Source organism: Pituophis catenifer, unplaced genomic scaffold, assembly GCF_029215685.1.
Source record: "Pituophis catenifer annectens isolate HBS135680 unplaced genomic scaffold, rPitCat1.0.hap2 SCAF_6, whole genome shotgun sequence".
Lineage (NCBI taxonomy): Eukaryota > Metazoa > Chordata > Lepidosauria > Squamata > Colubridae > Pituophis > Pituophis catenifer.
This window is the reverse complement of record NW_027256886.1, coordinates 3409167-3431706: the sequence shown is the minus strand read 5'-3', so window position 1 is coordinate 3431706 and position 22540 is coordinate 3409167. Positions and strand designations below refer to the sequence as shown.

The 22540-nt window shown below is 40.9% G+C and overlaps 1 protein-coding gene across 1 annotated transcript; it reads right to left on the bottom strand.

The window, feature by feature from the left end:
• Positions 1-7597: 7597 nt before the first annotated feature.
• On the bottom strand, positions 7598-20777 carry LOC139318676 (cytochrome P450 2J5-like). Its single transcript, XM_070946250.1, has 7 exons — positions 20618-20777; positions 17034-17194; positions 14365-14541; positions 13211-13352; positions 11451-11638; positions 10140-10281; positions 7598-7788 (listed from the first exon to the last, which is right to left on the bottom strand). Exons 1-7 carry the CDS (start codon positions 20775-20777, stop codon positions 7598-7600), a joined length of 1161 nt encoding a protein of 386 aa, XP_070802351.1.
• Positions 20778-22540: the final 1763 nt, after the last annotated feature.

The window sequence follows — 22540 nt, the reverse complement described above, 5'->3', positions numbered from 1 at the left end:
CAGATTGTTGGGGGAATTATGCTGACTTTGTAAGCCATTTAGAGAGGGCAGTAAAGCACTATGAAATGGTATATAGGTCTATATAAGTGCTATTGCTAGTGCTATTTCCCTCAATCCGAAGAACTGGATTGTTTGTAGGACCTAACCTCATACCAGATATACAGTATATAAGCATGCATGATCTGCCAGAGACGTGGTTTCTTCTACCATGCTAATTTGTCTTTTTTTAACTAACAAAAATGAATATAATCATTGTTAATTTCTTATTGATGTCTTCAGGTATTGTATTTTCAAATGGTCGTGCCTGGAAGTGGCATCGACAGGTTGGTAATGTTTCACTGCGGCAACTGGGAATAGGGAATAAAAAGATTGAGTATCAAATCAAAGATGGAGCCCAACAGCTTGTAGATATCTACAAAAGGTAGGTAATGTTAGCAATGAGAGAGCTGTGGGAGTAACTAAGGCTTATTGAGTCTCTGTCAAACAAAGCAAGGTTGACTCCATATAGCTTAGACATCAGGATGTAGAGCAGGCACAGAGCGCAGTAATAACAGAAACAACAGTGAGATCCTTAGCAAACTAAACCGAAGGATTTCTTACTCAGAGATAAGCCAATCGTGGAAGTTAAAGCATGCAAACAATTTGATTGTCTGCTTCAGAGGTGGGTTTCAGCAGGTTCTGACCAGTTCTGGAGAACCGGTAGCGGAAATTTTGAGTAGTTCGGAGTAGTAAATATTCTGACTGGCCCCGCCCCCATCTATACTCTGCCTCCCAAGTCCCAGCTGACCAGGAGGAAATGGAGATTTTACAGTATCCTTCCCCTGCCATGCCCACCAAGCCATGCCCACCAAGCCATGCCACACCCACCAAGCCACACCCACAGAACTGGTAGTAAAAAGTTTTGAAACCTACCACTGGTCTGCTTATTTGTTAGCAGAAGAGCAAGCAGGATTTAGAAAGCATAAACCTACAATCAATCAAGTAATGATCTGATATCATCTGGCAAAGAAATATACCTTAAATCTTTTTGTTACTAAAGTAATGGCACAACTACTTTATGGTGTACAAATAGGTCTCTACATCAATTTTCCTCCAATGGCACCAGTGTAATCTAGATTTCTACGACCGATTGTGTGGGTTTCTAAATGTCTCTCTAATGGTGCCATAACATTAATTGTTGTAAGAGTGAAGTCCAGATTTGGTCCATTATTCTCAGGCAGTGTCTGAAATTGATCTTTAGTCCAATTGAGCTGGCCTCCTAAATAATGAGAAACAACTTTCACTCACAATGGAAGTCAAATTCCAGTCAAATTCAAAGTGCAAATTCTAATAAAATTCAAAGCGCAGAGAAGAGCAACAAAGATGATTAGGGGACTGGAGGCTAAAACACATGAAGAATGGTTGCAGGAACTGGGTATGTTTAGTTTAATGAAAAGAAGGACTAGGGGAGACATAATAGCAGTCTTCCAATATCTCAGGGACTGCCATAAAGAAGAGGGAGTCCAGCTATTCTCCAAAGCACCTGAAAGCAGGGCAAAAAACAATGGGTGGAAACTAATCCAGGACAGAAGCAATTTAGAACTAAGGATAAATTTCCGGACCGTTAGAACAATTAATCAGTGGAACAACTTGCCTGCAGAAGTTGTGAATGCTCCAACGCTGGAAATTTTTAAGAAGATGTTGGATAACCATTTGTCTGAAGTGGTGTAGGGTTTCCTGCCTGGGCAGGGGGTTGGACTAGAAGACCTCCAAGGTCCCTTTCAACTCTGTTATTCTATTCTATTCTGTTCTATTCTATTCTATTCGATGCGATGCGATGCGATGCGATGCGATTCTATTCTATTCTATTCTATTCTATTCTGTTCTGTTCTGTTCTGTTCTGTTCTGTTCTGTTCTGTTCTGTTCTGTTCTGTTCCTTAATCTTGCAGCATCCTGGTCACGTGATCTCAAGTTGGGCACTTGTCAACTGGCATGGCATTGCAACGCAACGCAACGCAACGCAACACAACCACGTAACATAAATGACATAAATAACATAAATTGTTATTGAACCGAGGTGGCGCAGTGTGCTGTACTGCAGCTACTTCAGCTGACTGCTAGTTCAGCAGATCAGCAGATCAAATCTCACCGGCTCAAGGTTGACTCAGCCTTCCATCCTTCCGAGGTGGGTAAAATGAGGACCAGATTGTTAGGGGTAATATGCTATTTAGTATACTGTCTTTGGTGTAAGCCACCCAGAATCCTTGGAGAGTGGGCGGCATAGAAATATGAATAATAAAATAAATAAAATCTATCTATCTATCTATCTATCTATCTATCTATCTATCTATCTATCTATCCACCCATCATCTATCTATAAGAGCCGAAGTGGCGCAGTGGTTAGAGTGCAGTACTGCAACTACTTCAGCTGACTGCTAGTTCAGCAAATCAGCGGATCAAATCTCATCGGCTCAAGGTTGACTCAGCCTTTCATCCTTCCAAGGTGGGTAAAATGAGGACCCAAATTGTTGGGGGCAATATGCTATTTAGTATTCTGTCTTTGCTGTAAGACGCCCAGAGTCCTCAGAGAGTGGGCGGCATAGAAATATGAATAATAAAATCAACAAAATAAATAATAATAGATCATCTTCCAGAGCCTCACCCAGGGGTGAAATGCTCCCCGTTCGGACTGGATTGCCCGATACGGTAGTGATGACGGCAAGTGGTTCGGAGAACTGGTAGCAAAAATCCCTGCGCCCCCCCCCCATGCCTAGCTGAGCCGCACGATCATCAGAGGCTTTTTTTTTTTTACTTTTAAAAACATTTTTTTGGCTGAAGAGGTTATAGAAAAAATGCTTTTAAAAGTAAAAAAAAAAAAAGTAAAAAAAAAAGTTGGCCATGCCCACCCAGTCACATTACCCCACACACACACACCAAGCCACGTCCACAGAACCATTAGTAACAAATTTTACATTTTACCACTGGCCTCACCAGATTGCTCTCCACTCTGTAGAACTTCATATGCAAGGCAGGAAATAGAAAGCCACAATATCAGAAATAGAAAACAATATCAATCTCTCAGATTTTTTGTTTTCCTAGGAGGTTTCCTAAGGATCCTCCCTTCATTTTAACCTCAGCAACAACCTTCTGAGGAAGACTGAAAAGTGGCCGTGGCCGAAAGTCCCCCTGGCAGGAGATGCCTCAGATCCCACACCTTCAGCACTACCCTACTCTGTCTCTGGGGCTCAGAAGGAGTGACCGCCCCACATTTCTCCAAGGAGCTTCTGTGGCTGCGGGTGGGCTCACCCCACTCCTTCACATTCATTATCTTCTGGTTCAGTGTATTTGGGAAAGGCAGAAAATGGATAATGTCAGTAATGAGCTTAATTAGCTGTGTTGTGTGTGCCTGCTCAGCCCTTTTTGGGGTTCTACAAGCTGAAACACAAAACTAACCAAATAGGTAGAATTTACAATACCACACTAAGAAACCGCAACGAATGCAGTGTTGATGTTACCAATTTTGGATAATGAAATTTCTGCAAGAAAACAGCCAAGCTCAGGGAGCACCAAGGACCCCTTGGTCCCAAAACACTCCAACTAATCAAATGCACAATATGTGAATATATATTTTTAATGTTTTTATTATACATTTTCCTTTATAATACGTAACATTTTCCATTTCATAACGACAGTTCCATCTCTTCCAGTCTCTTTCCTTCTCCTTCTCTCCCTTCCCTTCTCCTCTCCTCCATTTCCTTCTCCTTCTCTCCCTTCTCCTCTCTCCTTTTCTCCATTTCCCTCTCCTTCCCTTTCTCCTACTCCTCTCCCCTTCTCCATTTCCCTACAAGTACAGTGCATTTTCCAAGTACTGTCTCTTTCAAATTTAATTATACATTTTCTTAATATGTGAATATTTTAGAAAGACCCAAGAAGGAAGGGTGATTTTTTTCTGATTTTTATCTAATGCAAACTTACATTATATTGTTGAATTTTGTTTAGCTGGGACCTCAGGTAGCTAATCGATACTATAGTTACATGCCTGATGAGCAGTAAAGCAGTCACTGCCTTCCCCTCCCAAGATTGGCAATATCTGCATAGTTTTTTTCTAGCAAGAAAGGAAGCTCAGACAGTGATCTGAAAGAAAACATCCAGCACAGTGTTCTGTCCCCGTCTCACACACGCACCCCCACAGACAGGCAACAGTTAAAGAACTCAGCCGACAACAGTTTTATCTGGTATCAGAATTGGCAGCAACCCAGTGGCTGGCTGCCAGGTATTCTTTACTCACGAGGGGGGAGTTTCTCCCTTCGTCCGGGAACAAAGCCAATACACAATAATCAACAAAGTCCAGTAAATACAAAGAAGGTCGTCCGATATCCGTTTTTTGCTTGTCACAGAGCTGAACCAGCCACCACACCCTCTTTTATACCCTGTGGGGTGTGGTCCAATGACTCAGCCTAATCCCTGGCATGCCTCTTCTTCTGTTGCACGCGCTTATCTCTGCGATGCTGCCGAGGATCCAGCCACGACTCATCTTCCTCGTTACTGTCCACCTGTGGCTGCGTGGACGTGCTTGGCCCCGGGCCTATCTCTTGACCTTCAGCAACCTTTGCCAACTCCTCTCCTTCATTCTTGGAGTCCTCTCCTACCGATAACACAGGCTCAGGTAACGGAGCCACAACACACAGCAAATGGTTAATTGAGAGAAAAAAGGAATTTATTTATTTATTTATTTATTTATTTATTTATTTATTTATTTATTTATTTATTTATTGGTTCGATTTATATGACACCCTTTTCCGGAGACTCAGGGCGGCTTACAATGCATTAAGCAATAGTCTTCATACTTTTGTATATATTTTATTTTTTTATTTAATTTATATACCGCCCTACTCCTGAAGGACTCAGGGCGGTGAACAGCCACAAGATAAAAGTACATCATACAAAAGTTAAAAACCATTTAAAAGTATATTAAATAATTTTGGCCCAAAAAACGAATTTAAAAACACCCAATTTGTATAAAACTTAAAAGCAAATTACAAGGGAGAGTCAAGCCAGACCAGCCTGCTGGAATAAAAATGTTTTGAGGGCGCGGCGGAACATGCGTAAATCTGGGATCCTCCGTATCTCCGGGGGGAGCTCATTCCAGATGGCAGGTGCCCCTACAGAGAAGGCTCTCCCCCTGGGGACCGCCAGTCAAACTGTTTGGCCAACGACACCCTGAGGAGCCCCTCTCTATGGGAGCGTACTGGTCGGTGAGAGGCTACTGGTGGCAGAAGGCGGTCTCATAAGTACCCTGGTCCTAAGCCATGGAGTGCTCTAAAGGTGGTGACCAAAACCTTGAAGCGTATCCGGAAGACCACCGGGAGCCAATGCAGCTCGCGCAGGAGGGGAGTCACATGGGAGCGCCACGTCGCTCCCATAACCACCCGTGCGGCTGCGTTCTGGACCAGCTGGAGCCTCCGGGTGCTCCTCAAGGGGAGCCCCATGTAGAGAGCATTACTGTAGTTCAGGTGTGAGGTGACAAAGGCATGAGTGACCATACGTAATGAGTCCCGATCCAGAAAGGGACACAACTGGCGAATTAGGCGGACCTGATAAAACATCCTCCTGGCCACAGCTGTCAAATGCTCTTCTAAAGACAACCATGAGTCCAGAAGGACACACAAGTTGCAAGCCCTATCTGTGGGGGCCAATGACTCACCCCCAATAGTCAGTGATGGCACCAACTGACTATATCGGGACGTCGGAAACCACAGCCACTCGGTCTTGGATGGGTTGAGTCTGAGTCTGTTTCTCCCCATCCAGATCCGCACAGCCTCTAGGCACCGGGACATCACTTCAAGGGCATCATTGGGGTGATCCAGGGTGGATCACCCCAATATACCTGCTTAGTAGGGCTTTCGGCCCCCCCAAGCGGTGTTCTTTTTTATACAAAGCCAGCTTATTGCCCCCACAAACCAAGTCCTCATTTTACCTACCTCGAAAGGATGGAAGGCTGAGTCAACCTTGAGCCTGGTGAGATTTGAACTTGCAGTAATTGCAGGCAGCTGGTATTACTTAACAGTGCTTTAGTCTGCTGAGCCACCAAGGCTCCTAGAAGATATAAGGATGATGTCTTTGCAGATAATTTATTTTCAGGATGATGGAATGTGCATGGAAACGGTCAAATACAGCTGCAAGCATACAATATGGTCACTGATATAGGATATAAGAAAATTCAAAAATAAAATAGTATGTAGGTATATAGGTTAGAAATGCATATAAGTGAAGATTCAATTTTGTTTAGGCAGGGGGTTGGACTGAATGACCTGCAGGGTCTCTTCCAGCTGTGTTACTCTGTTAAATTTGTTAGACATTATTCTGCTTTAAGACAGTTGGAGAAAAGACATGCTGAAGCATATCAATATGTAACAATGCTGTGTTAGAATAGATCTTCTTTTGTTTAAGGCCCCTTAGAAAGAGGGGACATTCCTTAATGCCAAGGCAATAGATAAAAAAAGGGCTATGCTTGCAAAATACTAGTTCAGGGGTGAAATCTAAAATTTTTCCCTACGGGTTCTATGGGCGTGGCTTGGTGGGCATGGCAGGGAAGGATACTGCAAAATCTCCATTCCCACCCCTAGGGTTGCCAGGTCTGCTTCCAAAAAATAGCGGACAAGCAGGGGATGGGGGGTTAAGTAGTAAAAAAATTAAAAAAAATTTACAATTAAATTATATATTTTCTTACAAACATTTTAACACGTATTAAAATAATCACTTCAAAACTTTACTTAAAATTCAAAACATCAAATATATTATAATAATATGTAAAATATTAAATTATATTTTACTTTGCTGTCGTGTATATTTTTTATTTGACTGCGCAGCTTTGATCAATTCTTTGTGTTTAAGGAATAAAGCAAGGTTGGGCCAGGATAAGACATAGATGGGAAAATTCCAGGGAAACCCAGAGCTGAAGCATAGATCGAAGAATAAAAACATTATGGAAGAGGGCAATGGGTCGGTGAGAATGCTAGTACAAAATATGTGGAAAGACCTAGGTGATGGTTGCTGCTTAGTGAAAGTACACTTTGCCAGGAAAGGCCCATTTTTGCCTTTTGAAGGAACATGATAAATAAAAAATTATATAAATGTACTCTTCTCTTTTCCTTTGGCAATTGAATATGCAACCCATCTTTTTTTTTTTCCTAGAGAAAAGCAAACAAAATTGCAAACAAGTAAATTGGATGCAAAATACTTTATTTTTACAGAAAATAAAAGTTTTTTAACTTGATCTGCTGTTAAGGTGGGGTTCTTTTTATTACCGTATTATTTTGAAAGGAAATAAGACAAAGACAAGAATTAAATGACTAAATAGAAAGAGGGGGAAAAAAGATGGATTCATCAGAGGGGTCTTTCCTGGCTATCCTGCCATACAAAGTTATGGCATTGTCTTCTTTATTTTAAAGATATTGTCAAACTTATCTTTGAATCTGGCTCTAGCATTAACCAATCTTAATTAGAAGAAAGAAGAAGAAAGAAGAAGAAGAAAGAAGCTTTAGAACAGAGTAAGCTGAATGAAATTCATGACAAGATATCCAATTAAGAAGGAAAGCTTTATAATACATTTTACATTTTATAATGATGCACGGTGGGGAACAGCACAGATTTTATAAGGTTGCGGGTGCAGCACCATAGATGCTACAGGTGTTTCATCAATCTCTTTCATTCCTTCAGGCAGCTGGAACCTGAAGGCCCTCAGTAAATTGGTTAGGAAGATGAAGATCTCAAATCTGGCCAGCTTTTCTGCCAAGCAGATTCGCCGTCCTATAGAAAAGACATGGGAAGAGAAGAAAGTGGGCAGTAATCGGTTCCAGAAGGACATATACAGCTCCCAATTAATTGCTAAGGAGGCTTTCCCCCTTTTACAATGTGTGGCAAAGTAAAGTAATGGACGGGAGTCGTTTTTAACTGATCTCAAGAATGATTTTTTTTTCTTTTTATTCTTTTTTTTTTTATTGGAAAAGTTTTACAATTACATTTTCTCCCCATTTCCCCCCCCAACCCTCCCTAACCTCCCTAACCCCCCCTAACCCACCCCTCCCCCCCGGACTTCCACAGAATATAATCCAAATCAGAAAGAAGAATGATTTTTTTTTGTCTATCTGCCACCTGTATATAAGGAGACATTTGGACATCTAGAAGTTTCTTATGTAAAATAACTGTCACATGTAAATGCCTTATTCTCTAATATGTAAATAATATATGAACGGGATATCAGGGGTTAATTTATTCTTCACTTCTTAATGTATTCATACTTTACCACTCCCATACCTAGCTCCACCCATTGTATATATAAGGAGCTGCACGCACCCATTCCTTGCTTCTATCTGTGAATATTCAGTGAATATAGAATGCCTAGTGTAAATAAAGAGAGATATATTTGAACTTTTAACTCTTACTAGATTTATTGAGTCTGATCCTGAAAATATTGCAACAATAACATATGATATCAGATATACATTGACGGTCGTGCTCATTTGGTTCTATGAAGAAGTTATTTGGTCAATACAGCTTCAGGTTCAAAAGGTTGTTTTTATTATTTACAAATATATACATGCATACGATAATGAACAGGGTGTCCTGTTATATTTTTACCCTAACTGTATGACTCAGATGTTGAGAGGAGAGAGAAGTTCACGTGTTGTCTCGCTGAGAGATAGATGAGAAGAGAGAAAAAGGAGGAAGATATCCAAGTGGTTTCTAAGTAAGAGTCCAATAAGAGAGTTCATTGACGGATATAGTCACATGTGATGTCTGTAAAGACTTAACCCCTTCTAATCTCTGGTGCATCATATGCAGGCAATATCTGACATATGAGCAGCAGGCATTATTGTCTATTGGGTAAAATACATAAGAGGCAGATATATAAATAGCAAATAGGCAGAAGACAACTGAGCACATCCATGAACACCTACTAATAATTACAAGACACAATGAAAACTGCTTAATTTCACAACACACGGGCAGACCTAAACATAGTTTAACAGAGAAATTGTGAGTATCCAAGACCAAGCTAAATCCAAAAATGCTAGAGTAGTCATGGAAGCTTGGTACTCAGATACATCAACAGGCACACAGGGATAAAAAACATTTCCACACCATTCAAAAGAGACGATTAAAGGAAACAGATAGACCAAAGCATCACCTTGTCAGCAATCAACACCCAGATAAGCAAGGATTAACACCAGGAGCTACCCCAGACAAACAATCAAGAAATAAATAAATAATATCCTAATCAAGGAACTACCAAGGGGAAAATATCATCCCTACCAACATTGACAAGGCAAGCTTAATTCTTCCACCCAAGCAATCAGATTTTATCTGTGGGGAGGAAACTTTTTAGAATGATGAGAAAATTTTCTTTGAACCTGAAAAGAACCTGTTTTAAAAGCAAGGGAATACAAAGAGGAAGGGTGGGAAAACTAATTTCTTTGTCTAACTAAGACTCCCCATATCCAGAGATATTTCACAAGAAGAGTCCTCCACTCCTCTGCTTGCAATAAAAGACCTTATGCCACCTGACTTGAAATTCTGGGCTTAGAAAACTTAGAACTAGGCCGCCTTCGGTCTGACCTAAGCGTAGCTCATAAAATTATCCGCTACAATGTCCTACCTGTCAATGAGTACTTCAGCTTCAACCACAACAATACATGAGCACACAATAGATACAAACTTAAAGTGATCCACTCCAAACTCGATTGCAGAAAATACGACTTCAGCAACAGAGTAGTCAATATGCCTAGAATGCACTACCTGACTCTGTGATTTCTTCCCCAAATCCCCAAAACTTTAACCTTAGACTGTCTACTGTCGACTTCACCCCATTCCTAAGAGGTCTGTAAGGGACGTGCATAAGAGCACCAGCGTGCCTACCGTCCCTGTCCTAATGTTCCCTTTATTTGTATTCATTTTATGTATTTAGTTCATGTTTATACTTATATATATTATCTAATATGTACACTACAAAATAAAATAAATAAAATAAATAAATAAAATAATGGTGAACCGATGAAAAGAAGAACAGTTATAAATTGCCCGAAAAACAGATTGACAGACTTGAAACCCACAAGCAAGAAAGAAATCTTTAAATTACAAACTTGAATAATTTGACTTACCTACTCCAAATGGAAGAAATGCTTCTCGAAACCTAAAATTCCCGTCTTTGTCTAAAAAGTGATTTGGGTTGAATTCTTCAGGTGTCTCCCATTCTTCAGGATCTAGAAGAACAGAGCGTAGATCTGGAAGAATAATTGTTCCCTGAAAGGGGGAAAAAAATAGGCTAAAACAGGGCTGTTTCATAGCAGGAGTAGTTGAATATATTTGTGAAAAACATTTCTTGGAGCATATCTTTATCTACCCACTATGTTTTTTCCCCCTTCTGCAAGCTCCTTTGGAAGGCAATAACTGATCTGAAGTTTGGCTTCTCCCCACCCACCCCCTCTAAAAAGAAAGAAGGAGTTTCATAATTTTTTTACTATTCTAACTTGTCCCTGGGAGGATTACAGCATGGCAATGCATCTCCTCTCAAATTACATTCCAGCAGAACGAGGGAACTGGAGGAGAAGCAGATAGGGAGCTCATGTGGTATCTAGTTAAAGGTGCTGAGTCAGCAATGGGGAGATCCCCTCCTTTAAGCATAAAAACCAGCTAGGAGACTTGGCTCAGTCCTAGATTACATAAATCCAAAACATCCTTGAGGAGCGACCTGGCGAAACACTTCTGAAGATGTTGCCAAAAAAAACCCTTCATGGATTTGTCCCTGTAGTCACCAGGTGCTAAGACTGACTTGTAAATGGATTGACAATTCCAAGAAAAGCACAGAAACTAAGAGTGGGACTTATCCTGTCATCAGAGAGAAAGGCTAGGAATAATTTAATGTATGGAGGATCAGTGGTGGGTTGCCTCTGGATCAGACCGGTTCTATAGAACCGGTCGTAAAAACAGTGGGAGGCTCCGCCCATCGACCCTGACATCATCAGAACGCTTCTGCGCGCGGCCCCGTTGCAAACCGGTAGTAAAGGTAAGTAGAACCCATCCCTGGTATGGATAGACTGCTATTGGTGGGAAATGCACATATTGTACAAATAAGTTTTTAAAACATGATTGGAATTATTTAATAAAACTCATTTTGTTCCTTTGTTTCTACATTAATGCAATATTTCTGCCATCATATATCCTCCATAGCCACAGTTGCTGGCAAAATGTCAGGAAATCTGTTGTCTAAACCATGGTCACTAAACCCTGATGCCCAACAGATACTGGCCATTAAAGCCTACGTCAGTATATCTTATTTATATTATTTTTCCTATTTGATATTGCACTGTCCATGGGGAAGTCCCGAGCAGAGTCATTTCTGCAAGTGCTATCTTGTGTTTTTCCATCTTCATTGCAATATTGAGGTGTGGTCTGTTCACATTTTTTTCTACCTTTGGAATATGGAAATTTCCCATCTTCACATTTTTTGTGCTCTGTCTGGGAAGGGCTATTAATATGTTATACTTTGCACGCAGAATCTCATGAATGACAGCATTGGTATAAGGCAGCGCCTTTCGATCTCGATAGGAGATTGATCCAGAGGAACCAAAGACATCTTCAATCTCCTTGTGGATTTTTTCTGGAAGGAAAGAAGGGAAATCTGTTTTGAATGATACATCAGGTTGAATAACAATTAACTAATCCTTCACAGACCCAGTACTTATTTCCCAGGAGTTCATGGATATGAACACAGCAAATGGGTACAAATAAATGAGAACAGTAGGACAGGGATTGTAGGCACGCTGGTGCACTTATGCACACTTCTTACAGACCTCTTAGGAATGGGGTGAGGTCAACAGTAAACAGTTTAAGGTTAAAGTTTTGGGGGTTTGTGGAAGTAACCACAGAGTCAGGTAGTGCATTCCAGGCATTGACCACTCTGTTGCTGAAGTCATATTTTCTGCAATCAAGTTTGGAGCGGTTTACCTTGAGTTTGTATCTATTGTGAGCTCATTTATTGTTGCGGTTGAAGCTGAAGTAGTCATTGACGTTGTAGCAGATAATTTTGTGTACTACACTTAGGTCAGACCATAGGCAGCATAGTTCTAGGTTGTCTAAACCCAACATTTCAAGCCTGGTGGCATAAGGTATTCTGTTGTGAGCGGAGGGGTGGAGGACTCTTCTCGTGAAATACCTCTGGACTCACTCAATTGTATTAATGTCCAATATACAGTGCGGATTCCAGACAGATGAGCTGTATTCAAGAATTGGTCTAGCAAATGTTTTGTATGCCCTAATTAGCAGTACAATGAAACTGGAGAAGACGCTTCACAAGATTAGGTTAATACTCTTGATGCCTTTTTAGCAATGCTGTTAAAGTGAGCTCTGGCGCTTAGATCATTTGAGATGAGTACTCCAAAGTCCTTGACAGAGTGAGGGTCGTCTACGAGGTCATATTCACCCAGCTTGCATTTGGTGTTCTGTTTTGTTTTGGTTCTTTTGCCAATGTGTAAGGCATTTGTTGGCTGAGATTTGGAGTTGCCAAATGTTTGACCATTCTGATACATAGTCAAGGTCACTTTGTAGGGTAGCAGCATTGTCGATGGTGTTGAATCGTTTTACGTCATCAGCAAAGAGGACGCAGCTGCTTATAATATGATCGCAAAGGTCATTTATGTAAAGTATAAAGAGAATATAAAATAGAGAGATCTGCATATATATTTTTTAAATTTGATTTATATGCTGCCCTTCTCCGGAGACTCAGGGCGGCTTACAATGCGTTAAGTAAAGCCTTCATCCCTTTGTATATTTATACAAAGTCAGCTTATTGCCCCCACAAACTGGGTCCTCAATTTACCTACCTTAGAAAGGATGGAAGGCTGAGTCAACCTTGAGCCTGGCGAGATTCAAACCTGCAGTAATTGCAGGCAGCTGGTCTTAATAACAGGGTGCTTTAGACCACTGTACTACCAAGGCTCTGTAGTTCAAGTTCATTACATCTTTCAGAATTGAACTGATTTCAACATTGGATTATAGGTATTGAAAAAGTATATTTACAGTCTCTGGTTTCTTTTACTCTGCTGAGCTACTGAATCAACACAGGAAAATTGAAGAATAATTTAAGTTTATCATTCAATAGATATCAAAGAAATCATGTGTGCTTTAGAGCCTGAGACTAGTCCTTGCTCCTACTTCCAAAAAAATTTCTCACCTTGGATTTCTGGATGATTTACCAAGGTGAGTAGTGCCCAATTCAGGCTAGAGATGGTTGTGTTTGTTCCAGCGATAAAAAAATCAAGAAGACAACAAGCCAGGTTTTCTTCATTATAAGTAGAGTTGGAGTCATTCTTGCTCTGATGTTTAAAAAAGAAAATTAATTTAGGATAAATACTCAGCTATCTTCCAGATTTCCTAGTGTTATTAGCAAGTGAAATCTTAATCTCTACAATGCATATTTCCTGCACAGTCTCTGCACATTCCTTCTAGTTTGGAAAAATTTGTCTAAACTTGCCTAAGCAAAACTATTGTTTTTCTCATTTTAATCAGGCTTTTGTAATCCCTTTCGTTTTTAATTAACTGGTTTCTAGTGTGTAGATAATCTATGGTCTTGAAGCAGTGGTGGGTTGCCCCCGGGTTCACACTGGTGCTATAGAACCAGTAGGAAAATCAGCGGGAGGCTCCGCCCACTGATCCTGATGTCATCAGAACGCTTCTGTGCAAGCGCAGAAGAGCGTGCGCGTGGCCCACTCCAGGGGAAGGATACTGTAAAATCTCCATTCCCTCCCCAATCCAGGGGATTTATTGCAAAATCCCCATTTCCTCCCAATCAGCTGGGACTTGAGAGGCAGATAATAGATGGGGACGGGGCCAGTCAGAATTTTTACTACCGGTTCTCTGAACTACTCACAATTTCTGCTACCGGTTCTCCAGAACTGGTCAGAACCTGCTGAAACCCACCTCTGTTGTGGCTAATGCTTCTGTTGGATCTCAAGTGGATGGCAGAGGGGTTTGGTAAATTCATTGTTAGGTAGTGAAAGTTACACCTGTTTTGCAGAGCATAAACTCTAAACCAGGGGTGTCAAACTCACGTTGTCACGGTGACATATTGGGACTTTTTTCCCCTTCGCTAAACCAGGTATGGCCATGGCCAGCGCATGACGCATCTGGCCCACGGGCCGGGAGTTTGACAGTCCTGCTCTAAACCATCAATCTGAACTAAACTGAGCTAAAACAGACATACCAATCTCATCATCTCAGTTACGTATCTTCTGACTATATTTAACAACTGCATGATTCTGAATGCCTACATCATTATGGCATGTATTTTAATTGAACGGATATAAAAGAAAGAGATACACAGAATACCTTTTCCATTTCAAGGAGGTAGTAATCTATGAAATCCTCTGGTTCATGCAGGGAATAATGCTGTCTGTGCTTCTCTATTTGCTGTCTTGCGAATGAAAGGATAAACTCTGCAGCATTCAACGCCTTCTGATGGGGCCCTGGAAGACGTTTCATCAACCATGGGACTGCCTCAAACATCTAAAAAAAAAGAGAGAAAGCAAAATTTCATTGCTATCTAAAAGAACTTAGTAAGCTTCTTCTCCGGTAATATTACATTACTAACCAATGTTATTGTTTTATTGTGTTATAATAAAATATTTTTAAAAATTTAAAAAAAAATTACAGAACTAACCAGAGCATACAAAACATTTGCTAGACCAATTCTCGAATACAGCTCATCTGTCTGGAACCCACACTGCATATCGGACATTAATAAAATTGAGCACGTCCAGAAATATTTCACGAGAAGAGTCCTCCACTCCTCTGCTTGCAAAAAAAATACCTTATGCCACCAGAATTGAAATTCTGGGTTTAGAAAATTTAGAACTATGCCACCTTCGGTATGATCTAAACATAGCTCAAAAATCATCTGCTACAATGTCCTACCTACCTGTCAATGACTACTTCAGCTTCAACCACAACAATACACAAGTACACAATAGACAAACTCATAGTAAACCGATCCAAACTTGATTGCAGAAAATACGACTTCACTAACAAAATTGTCAACACCTGGAATGCACTACCTGACTCTGTGGTTTCTTCCCCAAACCCACAAAACTTTAACCTTAGATTGTCTACTGTAGACCTCACCCCATTCCTAAGAAGTCTGTAAGGGGCGTGCATAAGAGCACCAGTATGCCTACCATCTCTGTCCTAATGTTCCCTTTAATTAGTATTCATTTTATGTATTCAATTCATGCTTATCCTTATATATATTATCTAATATGTACTCAACAAAATAAAATAAATAAAATAAACCTAGTGGCAGAATTCATATGTCATGATTACCATGATTTGATTACACTGAAGTTATCTATTTGCTTTTTAGCCTTTTGCTCTTCAGAAGCACAAAGATTTTACAAAGTTTCAATATATTAAGCAGCTGACAATTCCAAATTCCTCATCCAAGCTCCTCTCATTGACTGTCCCTAGACATTGACACCCATGATATGGTCTCCCCATCAACTCCCAGGGGCTGGACAAATTCTACTCTGAGCAGCTGGTCAGAAAGATAACCAGGTGTAAGGATCTGCCTTTCCTCCTTTCCCAAGAAAGTATAGACTGCAACAAGCAGGGACCTCACACAGCCACAAAAAGTCCAAAAAAACAAGTTTCACACTTTACACACACAAAATTCCACATACAGCTCTGTGAGATTTTGTGTGTTTGTGTAGAGTGAAACACTACAGAAACACACAAAATCTCAGAAAGCTGCACAAATATTATTTTTATTTTATTTTTATATAAAAGCAGCTAAATTTAAAACTTCCTAAACTTTAAATGGCTAGGTCTAAAAAAAGAACAACTAAAAAAAAACCCCAATTAACTATTTTTTTTAAAGCTCCCAAAGGGGAAAAAAACTTACCCAATAGAACAGGGGTCTCCAACCTTGGCAACTTTAAGACTTGTGGACTTCAACCTTCAACCATCAAGCAATCAAGCAGGCAGAGAGTTGAAGTCCACAACTCTCTGCCTGCTTGATTGCAGGCAGGGAGATTCAGTTGCTTGCTGATGCAATGGATTGCAGAGATTACAGCAAGGCGTTGTGATCAGCAGCTAAGGTAAGCAAGCTGAGGGGGGGAGGGGGAGGGATTTTTGCTACTGATTAGCAGGCAACAGCTGAGATTGTCAGAGCTGGGATCGTCAGAGCTGGGCTCTCAGAGCCATTTAAAAGAAAAAAAGGCTCTGATGATCAGACGATTCAGCTGGGCGTGGGGGCGTGGGCAGGGATTTTTGTTACTGGTTCTCCGAACTGCCCGCCACCATCGCTACCTACTCGCCCAAGCCGGTGCGAACTGGGAGCATTTCACCCCTGGTATAGACTCTTGAAACATAGTATTTCAAAAGGAATCTTTTATTGAGAAGAAGTGATAGCAAACCAGGGAAAGCAGACTCTAAATCCCCCCCAAACTGCACAGTTAGAAATAGGGCTCTAGAATCCATCCCTCCAGTTCGAATGTGGATTTCAGCCAATCTACAGGTGTGGAGATGTTTATTGTAACGGCCTTCCTGATAGCCAGATAAGGATCCGTTCCCATGGTTTTCTTCCACTTTCAACCAACTGACACAATCCACATGGCCCTCCCTCCACATTTCATTCCCAAAAGGTGAGAATATTGCAGGGCACTTAGGTGCCAGGAAAAAAGTTATAAAATACAGCTTATCCCCATGCTTCCTCCTCCCTCCATATGAATGGCAGGATCACGTCAGGGATCTAACACCAGGTCCCTAGACATATAGAAATACTGTAATTGTATATTGATACAACATAGAAAGTTTGGCTAGATTTCTTAAGGCGTAATTTGTTTTGTGAATTCCAAGCTCTGATTTAATTTATCTTCAAAATATGCTGAAAATCTAAAATATGGATTTAAAAAGTAGCAGGATAAGTTTTGTGTGATGTAGTCAAAAGTTTTTCAAAATGGGAATGGTTTGGTCTGGTTACTTCAATAGGCAAGATAACTCACCAGATGAAAAAATCCTCCAGATCTTTTGTCAATGACGTTAGCTTCTTCAACTAACTTCTGGAAGTTTTTATCTTCAAGATCAAACTGGTGCCCAAAGCTCAAACTACACACCACATTAGCAACTGAATTGATCAATGGCAATGAAGGATCAAAAGGCTGCCCTGAAGATAAAAAGACATTAAGAATAATTAGATTTCTTCTGTCAATACTGAAAACTTGTAGTGGGATTTCAGGAATATTGGGATCTTTTGGCAATTTATTTTTTATGGAAAATCAAATTAAATACACCAATTTTCACTCTCACCTGAAATTTCTAGACATGCATTGTCTTTCTGAACTATGTTCTGCTTCATCAGTCTTTGATTGAAAAGGAAAAGACATATTTTGCTTCCCTTACACCAGAAGTGGGTTTCAGCAGGTTCTGACCAATTCTGGAGAACCAGTAGCGGAACTTTTGAGTAGTTCGGAGAACTGATAGAAAAATTCTGACTGGCCCCACCCACATCTATTCTCTGCCTCCTGAGTCCCAGCTGATCAGGAGGAAATGGGGATTTTGCAGTAACCTTCCTCTGGAGTGGGGTGGGAATGGAGATTTTACAGTATCCTTCCCCTGCCATGCCCACCAAGCCACGCCCACAGAACCACACGCACACAAACAAACAGACAGCCAGGAGTTAATGAATCAAACAGTCAGGAATTCCTTTAAGATAACAGTCTTGGCAGTGACCCATGAACTGCCTGCCAAGAGATTTTACTCACTAAGGGAGGTTTTTTCTCCTTAGACCGATATACCAAATTAATTCCACAAAGCAAAGAATTGTCAAAGTCCAGTCCAAAGAAATCCAAAAAGAGATTCTAACAGGGTTCTAGAAACACGATATGACTTCCGAGCTTTTCAATTTGTCCGTCACAAGGCCTGAATAGCCGACACATACCCTTTTATCCCTTGTGGGGTGTGGTCCAGTGACTCAGCTCAATCTCTGGCCTGCCCACACCTCTTTCTCTGCTGTGCACGCTTATCCTTCTGACGCTGTCTGGGATCCAGCCAAAACTCATCCCCCTCGCTCTCTATCTGCGGCTGCTCCGAAGTGCCTTGCTCCTGGCATATCTCTTGGCCTTCAGAGGAAACCTGAGGCATTGCCAGAGAGGAGGGTCCTGGAGAGGGAGGCTTTGCCAAATCCTCTCCTTCACCTTCTGAGTCCTCTCCCTCTGTGAGGGGGGTCGGAGTCACAACAAGATGTGATTTCATACTCAGCTATTGAACAGGACAATGAGAGTCTGCCTCCTCAGTTCTTTTAAAGCTAGACTTGCCTCTTGACCTCAGAAGAGTGGTGGTGGTCATGGCTCTCTGTCTAATCTGTAGTGGGTTGAAAAGCTAAGTGTAAGGGGAGAAATTGTGAGACGAAAGTGTGGTGAGAGTCCCTGGGAACACAGGGAGAGGGAAGAGAAGGCACTGCAGAAGGCAGGAAGCCAGTTACAGAAACAATTCCCTTACTACAGAGAAAGGGGGAAAGTATGAAAAAGCAGCTCAGAGTAATTCTGAATGAATTACATTAGGTAGAAGCTGAGCTACAGAAATATGCTGATGGGTTTTCAAGGTTTTATTCCTTTGTTCTACCAACAGTAAATTATTTCAGAAATCCAAATGGTTCTCGTGTCCCGAATCTCTTAGACTGACTTTCCCAAAAGGGGATGGAGGAGAATAGTTATCTAGGCTTGCAGAATCCACAAATGGTTTTTTTTTTTTTCAAAACACTCCTTCAGAACTGCTGGCAATTTCCCATCACACAGGGAGGCATTAACAGTCTCATAGATCCAGCTCGTCACATCTCCACCCAGACCTTGTAACATCAAAATCAGTGGTCCACACTACAAGTGAGAAAGGATACTATCCTATCCATCTTCTCAGAGTTCAGAAAATAATAATAATATGCCATCACATGATAGGGCAAGATGGTGTTCTAATACACAATCACACACACACACACACACACACACACACACACACACAAAACGTCCTGTAAGTTCAGAACACAAGGCATGGAGAAAATAGCAGACTAATGCGTATCCAAAGAACGGAGACAATGCTGTGGATGAGAAAAGATGAATGACCTGCAGAGTTTTCTGGACAAAGAAAAGCTGAAGAGATAACTCATGTGTATCTCGGATGGTAGATCCTCACAAGCAAACCAACAGAAACTGGAGGGATCCTGCAGTTACCTCATGAGTAGAACTCCAGGACCCAAGGAAGGAAGATCAAGCTTGCAGCCTCAGCAAAGCCCATTAGTGGACACTGGGTTTGACCAAACTCCACTCTCTTGAATACATGGAATTACAATTATGTAAAACCTTTAGAGATCTTCAGAGTAGCTGTGAAATTTGACTGCCTGGTGAGTGAACTTATGAATGGGGCGAGGTTAAAAGAAAAGGGAAAAATGACATATTTGGATCTTACAAGGTACAGTGGTTCTAATGCTCTACAACAAATGTTGCAACTTAAAACAGTCTGGTTTTCAGATTACAAAGTCCAGACAAAAAATAGGAAAGAAAGATGGACCAACTGAGTTTATGGTATTGCTTGTCTACTTGCATGAAATTTAAGAAGCTACTGCTACTGATGCTGCTGTTTTTATATTTCACAATTCAGCTTCTTGAACCGATATGCCATTTATGACTGTTCTCTGCTTATTCTCTTGATCTCAGGCTCCATTTAAAAATAAAAAAAGAATGTTGGGTATCTTACCACAGAGAAATTCAGTAAAAAAATACATATTTGATTATATATGTAATAACCGCAGCAAGAATGGTATTTGCACAAAATTGGAAAGCAGAAAAAAAATTCCTACAAAGGGAGAACTAATTAAGAAAATATTAGAATGTGCAGAAATGAGTAGATTAACATTAGCAATCAGAGGGAAGGAAGAATCGGAGTATTACAACATATGGGGGCAATTTTATCAATGGATAGAGACTGAATATAGATAATAGACAATGTAAAAATAAGAAACATGGGAAAATATGTTGCAATATATTAAATTTAAATGTAAAAAGAAAGATAAATATGTACTAAGAAAATGATAATAAATGTTGAATATGACGACACAAAAATTTTGTACCCAGAGATTACACTGATTAATTATGAATTGTTTGTTTAAAAAAAAAAGGAATTCTGTTTTTTTTGTTTTTGTTTTTGTTTTTTAAATTTGATTTATATGCCGCCCTTCTCCGGAGACTCAGGGCGGCTTACAATGTGCTCAGCAATAGCCTTCATCCTTTTGTATATTTATACAAAGTCAGCTTATTGCCCCCACAACTGGGTCCTCAATTTACCTACCTTAGAAAGGATGGAAGGCTGAGTCAACCTTGAGCCTTGGCGAGATTCGAACCTGCAGTAATTGCAGGCAGCTGGTCTTAATAACAGGGTACCTTAGACCACTGTACTACCAAGGCTCTTTTTAGTTGGCTACTGAACGTATTTCACTCTGTGTATGCTATCCCTCCCAGCATGAGTGAGCTCAATCTTGCTTTCTTTTCCAGTACACCTTATTTGCTCTCTGAGCCCTTTCACTACAAATATTACTTACCTTTTGTATGTGCAAAAATTTCTACAAGCTGCTTGGCTAGATCTTCAATTTGGTGCTCAATGTTTTTTTCCCCCATTCCCAGCAACCGCAAGCAGACATTACCAATGTGTCGTTGCTGCTTCCAGGTGTGACCATTTGAAGATACAATACCTGAGGTCATCAACATTCAAAGAGAAACTATTACTAATAAAAATCAAGTTTAAAAAAGTTTAGATAGGAAAAGCCACATTTTCTAGAGATCTCCCTTCAGAGATTCCTGTTCTTTCAGTTCTTATGAATCCTACTGTTGTTGACAAATGAAAGAAATCTAGCATTATGTTATGTGATTATTAACTGATTATTAAATGTTTAAGAAACTCACTAAAAGGCCCTTCTTGTCTTTCAATAATATAAGATAAACAGTTGTTTAATGCAACCGTTTTAGATAATATGTGACTTCAGAACAGTGGTGGGTTCCTCCTGGTTCCTCCCGGTTCCGCCGAGCTGGTAGCGGTGACGATATGATGTCACCGAACCGGTTCTGCCCCCCCCCGCATTATTCTTACCTTTTATTTGCCCCCACCCCCAATCTATTGCTGCCTCCTGAGTCCCAGCTGATGAGCTATAAGGAAAAACTGTTTAAACTTTTGCCACGGGGCTTCAAAGGGCCACCCTACAGCTGATCAGTGGTAAAAGGCAGTTTGGTGGTAGACCGGTGCCTCCAAAAACAAATGAGTAGACCGGTGCCTGCAAAAATAAATGGGTAGACCAGTGCCTTCAAAAATACATGAGTAGACCGGTGCCTGCAAAAGTAAATGGGTAGACCAGTGCCTGCAAAAATACATGAGTAGACCGGTGCCTGCAAAAATAAATGGGTAGACCAGTACAGCTCTGCAAGCAGTTAAAAGCCTGGTAGACCAATACCTCTGCTAAATCCTAAAGAATTGTCACATGACCATTGAGCCATGCCCACAAAATAAGGCACGCCCACAGCACCGGTAGTAAAAAAATTTAGAACCCACCCCTACTTCAGAAGTACTGCCTCTCAGTACCGCATAACTTTCTGACTACAAGGAAGTTAGGGATTAAAGCGACAAAGATCCCTTCAAGACATGAAGGGAGTTACGTAATGATAAATGGAGTAGGAAGACAGTGTGTTGCAAAAGTGTCTGCAGGCACACTTTTAGCATTTTATAATCTACTCAGCAGAAGAAGCAGTGGAACAGACATAAAGAGTTGGCAATTCCACCTCTTTGTTGCTAATCTCAGGAGCTTCCCTCTTAAATTTATTTAGGCATGCACAATTTCTCTTGACACATTTCCTAGTCATGTGTAGCTTTGTTGTTGTTAGTTGCAAAGTCGTGACCCCATTCACAACATTCTTCCAGGCCTTCCTGTCCTCTACCATCCTCTGGAGTCCATTTAAGCTCACGCCGACTGCTTCAGTGACTCCATCCAGCCACCTCATTCTCTGCCGTCCCCTTCTTCTTTTGCCCTCCATCTTTCCCAGCATTAGGCTCTTCTCCAATGAGTCCTTCCTTCTCATTAGGTAACCAAAGTATTTGAGTTTCATCTTCAGGATCTGGCCTTCTAAATAGCAGTCAGGATTGAGCTCCTCTAGGACTGACTTGTTTGTTTGCCTTGCAGTCCAAGGGACTCGCAGGATTCTTCTCCAGCACCAGAGTTCAAAGGCCTCAATTCTTTGGTGCTCAGCCTTCCTTATGGTCCAACTTTCACAGCCATACATTGCAACTGGGAAAACCATAGCCTTGACGATCGCACTTTTGTTGGCAGGATGATGTCTCTGCTTTTTAGTATGCTGTCTAGATTTGCCATAGCTTTCCTCCCCAGGAGCAAGCGTCTTTTAATTTCTTGGCTGCAGTCTCCATCTGCAGTGATCTTGGTGCCCAGGAAGATAAAATCTGTCACTACCTCCATTTCTTC